The following is a 5641-nucleotide window of genomic DNA, read 5'->3' as shown; positions in this document are numbered from 1 at the left end:
ATTCTGCCACCCCAAGCAAGGTATAATTTTTCTGTCCTCCTGCTTCCCTGTTTGCTTAATGACTGCATTCTGCAGGGGGATGGACTAGATGACTCTTGAGGGACCTTCCAACTTTATGATTCTATGATTCCTATATATCCCCTCTTTCTCCTTAGTGGGGATCCAAAGTGGCTTATAACAAACTCTATTACATTTTATCCCCACAACAACCCAGTAGATTAGGCTGAGTGTGGCTGGTGCAATGTCACCGAGGTGGGACCTAGAGACCTCCCAGAATTACAGCTGGTTTCCTGACTACAGAGATCACTTCCCCAGGAGAAAATGGCTGCATTGGAGGGTGGATTCTGTAGCATTATAGCCTGCTTGAGGTCTCTCCACTCCCCAAACCCTGCCCTCCCCAGGCATTTCATGCTTTATTAATGGCATCTAGCTAGCTGTTCAAAAATTGTAGCCATGGGTGGGACTGAGAGAGCTCTAAGAGAACTGAACTGTGATAACAGCTTCAAACGGGACTGTGACTAGCTCAAGGCCACCCGGCTGACTGCATGTGGAGGAGTAGGGAATCAAAACCGGTTCTCCAGATTAGAGGCTGCCGCTCTTAACCGCACCAAGCTGGTTCTCTTCTATGTCTGTAGAAGAGATAGTGAGGTTCAGCCGTGTGAGGCTAATCATCTTTCAGGCATGGTCTCTTGGGGTTGCATCTATGTTCGTGACAGCCACATTGGTCAGGGCACACCTGTAATACTTTGTGTAGTTCTAGAGACCTCACTTCAAAAGGATGTGGACAAAATTGAGAGAGTGCAAAGAACAGCAATGAGGATGATCCAGGGCCTGGGGAACAAGCCCTTTGAGGAAAGGCTGAGGGACTTGAAAATGGGGAAGCCTGGAGAGGTTGAGAGGGGACAGGATTGCACTCTTGAAATATTTGAAAGGCTGTCACTTAGAGGAGGGCAGGAAGCATTTCCTGTTGGCAGCAGAGGACAAGACCCACAGTAATGGGTTTAAATTATGCATTGAACAATACTGGCTAGATATCGGGGGGGGGGAATTCACAGAGAAGTTCAGCAGTGGAATAGGCTGCCTAAGGAGATGGTGTGATCCCCCACACTGGAGGTCTTCAAGCAGCTGGACAGATATATATTGTGGATGCTCCAGGCTGATCCTGCATTGAGCAGGGTTTGGACTAGATGGCCTGCATAGCTCCTTCCAACTCTATGATTCTAAGAGAAATGATCACATTCACATCAGAAGTGACCACTCTAATTTTTGTTTAACAATCTGAATAAACACATGTTGTTAACACCCTTGAAGAGAACAAACAAGAGCCAGAGACACACAGAGAGATGGAAGGAAGTGATTTATTCAGGTTTTCATATATGAACGGAACAAAGTGGGGCTTTAAATCCATGGACATGGGACTGAAGGGTCATCAGTCTTATAGAATTTGTACATGCAGGTTTCTGGATCAGCAACTGCTTCACATCCTTCAACGACTGCAATGCCACCATATCTGAAACAAAAACAAATAGATGTAAAACAAGGTCTTTATTCACTTGCGCAATGCTTGTTTGCTGGATCTGGAATTGGAGGTTTAGAAGAAGAAGAGGGGAAGGCGTTGTTCTTTATGCCCTGCTTCTCCCTATCAGAAGGAGTCTTAGAGTGGCTTACAATCACCTTTCCTTCCTCTCCCCACAACAGAAACCCTGTGAGGTAGGTTGCGTTGAGATAGCTCTGACAGAACTGCTGTGTAAGCACATCTCCAACAGGACTGTAAGTAGCCTAAGGTGGCTGAGTTCAGTCACTCTTCTGTCCATGAAACACTGCAAAGGAATGCAGCTCAGAACCTGAGCCCGTGGCCTCAGTGCTAAGTTATCTGAATATCTAGAAAAAAGATACCAGGACTGAAATATCTCTGGAAAGTGCACTCTTTGTTATGAAAGGCCTTCCTTTGATCTTTCAAAGGGGGAGGGCATTCCATGGGCAGGGAGGTACATTCTGAATCTTTTACAGAGCCATTGAGTTAAAAGGTCATCTAGTTCAATCGTAGTTTAGTTTAATTTGTCCTCATGTCACATGTTCCAGTGGAAAAACCCTCTGGCATTAGTTTCCTCCCAAGGCTGTCCAACCAGACCAACTGATGTGAATTTAAGAAACAAATACACAGCATATTGTATCTATCAGTCCATGCATCACCTTACATTGTATCCTATTTTTCTTCCAAGGGATTCATACAGTGCAAGTCTCTCCTCTCTTCCCGGTTATCTTCCCAGCAACACTCTGAGGTGGGTTAGGCTGAGAAAGAGTGCCTGGCTCAAGGTCAACCCCTGGGCTCCAGTGGAGATCGGAGCCCATATCTCCTAGCCTAAGCACCCTACAACAATGCCTGTCATCAGAGCTGTTCACATGTTAACTTCTAAATGAGGCACTTTAACACAAACAGGAGCTCCATCTGCCTAGAAATGATACCAGTTATCTATCAGATGCTTTGTTGTCCTGTTCTCCCCGTGAGAAAAAAACTCCAGTTTAGGGCAAGATACATTCAAATTTGGGCTTCAGCCTACCTGTCACAGCAGGTCATCTCTCCATTATTATTACAGCTGCATCTCAGACAGTTTTCTGTGTTCCACTTCGACCCTGGGGCATACTTGCTGTTATCATAAGGATCAATACAGGCATGTACAATCACAAGTTTACCTGATGTGGGAGAGAGAAATTCCTGTCATTTTTATCTGCTTTAATGCCATAGCCTCCAAATGCCATTAATAAAACTAGCTCCAGAATATCAAGGCAAAATGAGGAGAAATGCCACATATAACAATCACACAGTACATATAGTGGCTGGTTAACCCTGGGAACTTGAGGGTGGGACATACTCTAATGGGGCTCCACACCAGCACAACATCAATTCTGGAAAAACCTAGTTTCAGTTGAATCCTAGAGCATCCCACATCATGGTGATGTTGCTTCTGGTTTTGCAGCCGGAAGTGATGTCATGGGAGTCTGTTTCACTGACACTATTTCCTGCCACTGCTACACTGAGGCATGCAAATGGCAACCCACATACAGTATCTATAAGCATATTGCTTTGATACTTTGGCGAGCCAGAAGCATAGTACAAGCGATCTCAGAACTAGCTTCTACTGGATGGCTATGCAGACATAAGGGTTTGTTGTAGAATCTGGAGTTTTAAGTGGGTTTAACAGTCATTTTGCCTATCCAGGGAGCCTACGGAATCATATTTTTTTTCATCAAGGTGGTGTTTTGGATCTCAGAATCAGTGAAGCTAAAGTGATACTTCCAAATGCCAATATAATGGTAAGATTGTGTAGGACATTCGACATAATAGGAATAGGACAGGGAACCTAAATATATGGGAGGGGAGAGTAGCTTTCTCATTCAGATTCCTGCCTCACAATATGGCAGCAGCTAAATGGGTGAAAAGTCAAGGTATTTGGTCATGATTCAACAACCACTCCAAATCCAGAACTCTCTGGTCAAAGCCATGATACTAACTTAATAAGCTGCAATATTTATACCTCATTTTTTCCTCCCTGTTATGGTGGGAAGACAGCATGGAATACCCCGATTTGTCAGATCTTGGAAACTAAACAGCATTGATTGGTACTTGGATGGGAGACCACCAAGAAGGTTCTGCAGAGGAAGGCAGTGGCAAACCACCTCTGCTTCTCCCTTGGCTCAAAAGCTCCTTGGTGGGATCACAATATGTTAGCTGTAAGTTGACAGCATATACATACCTATGTATCTCCCCAATGGGGACCTAAAGTGGCTTACAATATGGTTCTCCCCTCCTCCATTTTTCATCAAAAGACAGCCCTGTGAGGTAGGTTTATCTGAGAAAGATAGCATCACCCAACAAGCTTCCATGACAGAGTGAAGATCTGAACCTGGGTCTCCCAGAACCTAGTCCAACAAAGTAGCTACTATACTACACTTCACATGGGATAATATTGATGTAAGTAGGAAGTACAGATATACATAGAAATTGCATTCTGCCAAAATCACATTTTGAACCAAAAAATAACCCTCTACCCCTTGGATGGGGAAGGCACTGGCAAACCACCCCGTATTGAGTCTGCCATGAAAACGCTGGAGGGCGTCACCCCAAGGGTCAGACATGACTCGGTGCTTGCACAGGGGATACCTTTACCTTTACCTTTACCCCTTGGATATTATTACCTTTTATCATTTCAACTTTAGGTTTTTGCACAAAACAAGCTCCATGACACAAGGACAGGGTGATGCATGAAATGGCCACGGTCAGGAGGACTTTCTGAAAAGAAGCAACATAAGAAGAGTCAGCTAAAAATATCTTCAAGAAATGCATTCAGTTCTGTACCCCATTTAGGCTTTGCAATCAATTCTATTTAAAGAGTTTTAGTGTATAAAAAGCCATAGGATTCAACAGGTTGCTTCAGAAATTGGAGTAATCGACAAGGCCGGCATGCTAGGAGTGGTGGGGTATAAATTCAAGGATAAATAACAAACAAACAATGGCAAGGCTGCAGTCATACAGATACAGATGTGGTGTCTCATCATAGCACACTATTTTGGAAAATAATTTATTTGCCCTCAAAATCCTATAAAGGGGGAAGGAAAACTCAAAAGATAAGTGCAGTGGACTATGCTGTATAAAAACTCTCTAGATACTGCCCATGAGAGATGACGAATCCTGAGTAGCTCCTCGTTCAGCTGCTCAGATCTTACACTGACTAGATGTAAATGCCAGTTTTTCAGAAGTGTTCAAAGTGATAGGGTTGTGAGTGTCCTGCATAGTGCTGGGGGTTGGACTAGATGACCCATGAGATCCCTTCCAACTCTATTATTCTATGATTCTATGACCTTTAAGTACAAGAGCCATTGGTCTAAACCAAGAGTTTACTTAGTTCTTCACTATTACAACTGCATTAACAGTACTGAAAAGGTTTAACAGAACAAAATAAAACTCCAATATCTTAAGGAACAGCCATGATTGGTGTCCAAAAGATGCCTGCATTGCTGGCAGTTCTACACTGGCAGGAGTGACAGAAAAGAGGGGTTGGTGTGGCTTAGATGGACCAGGAGTCATGGAGAGGACATGAACTGTCACTCTGGAATATCTACTCTTCTAATTCAACCTTTTCATTAGTTTGAGCCCTTCCAGATTAAATGAACAATTGACCATAATAAGATGCAAACCGGATTCTTGCTTACCATTCTTGCTGTGCAATATAGAGAGAATCAGCTCAGGTTGTGAAGGAATGGTCCTTGCCAATGTCTGCAGGAAGTCTGGGATCCAGATTTATACAGTCCAAAAGAGGGAGAGGCTAAGTTGAGAGAAACATCACTCTTTCCCTGCTGTTCTGGGTGAATTAATATGTAAAAGGAACCTTGACAGGGATTAAATATTTGCTTCTGACTAAGCTGGTATTTTTATTGTCCAATGATAAGGGCAATACTTGGCAGTCCTCTTCAGAGATGCATGCAGATAAGGACAAATTCAGTACTAAATCGGGATCTTCTTTGAAATGATGCATGGGAAGTGATGAAAAACTTCAAAAGAGGATTAAGGCTGGGCTGGCCAAGTGAGGAAAGCTCTACCATGGATATGCCTTGTCCACTTTGACTGGAAATTCAGTACTGT

The 5641-nt window shown here is 43.5% G+C and overlaps 1 protein-coding gene across 1 annotated transcript; it reads right to left on the bottom strand.

Annotated features, from left to right (window-relative positions):
* Window positions 1–1340: 1340 nt before the first annotated feature.
* Window positions 1341–5422, bottom strand: LOC143821657 (small serum protein 5-like). Its single transcript, XM_077305864.1, has 4 exons — window positions 5212–5422; window positions 4198–4291; window positions 2562–2694; window positions 1341–1510 (listed from the first exon to the last, which is right to left on the bottom strand). The coding sequence occupies exons 1-4, from the start codon at window positions 5212–5214 to the stop codon at window positions 1399–1401; spliced, it is 342 nt and encodes a 113-aa protein (XP_077161979.1). The 5' UTR covers window positions 5215–5422; the 3' UTR covers window positions 1341–1398.
* Between the last annotated feature and the right edge of the window lie 219 nt (window positions 5423–5641).

The sequence above is a fragment of the Paroedura picta genome, chromosome 12 (genome assembly GCF_049243985.1).
Source record: "Paroedura picta isolate Pp20150507F chromosome 12, Ppicta_v3.0, whole genome shotgun sequence".
Lineage (NCBI taxonomy): Eukaryota > Metazoa > Chordata > Lepidosauria > Squamata > Gekkonidae > Paroedura > Paroedura picta.
The sequence above is the reverse complement of the archived record's forward strand: the minus strand, read 5'-3'. Positions and strand labels throughout refer to the sequence as shown.

Excerpts from the sequence above, each read along its gene's own strand:
- LOC143821657 (XM_077305864.1), bottom strand. Across the intron at positions 2,695-4,197 it reads TAAAGTTGAAATGATAAAAG|GTAAACTTGTGATTGTACAT; the intron begins GTAATAATATCC and ends CTCCCACATCAG. Across the intron at positions 1,511-2,561 it reads GAGATGACCTGCTGTGACAG|ATATGGTGGCATTGCAGTCG; the intron begins GTAGGCTGAAGC and ends TTTTTGTTTCAG.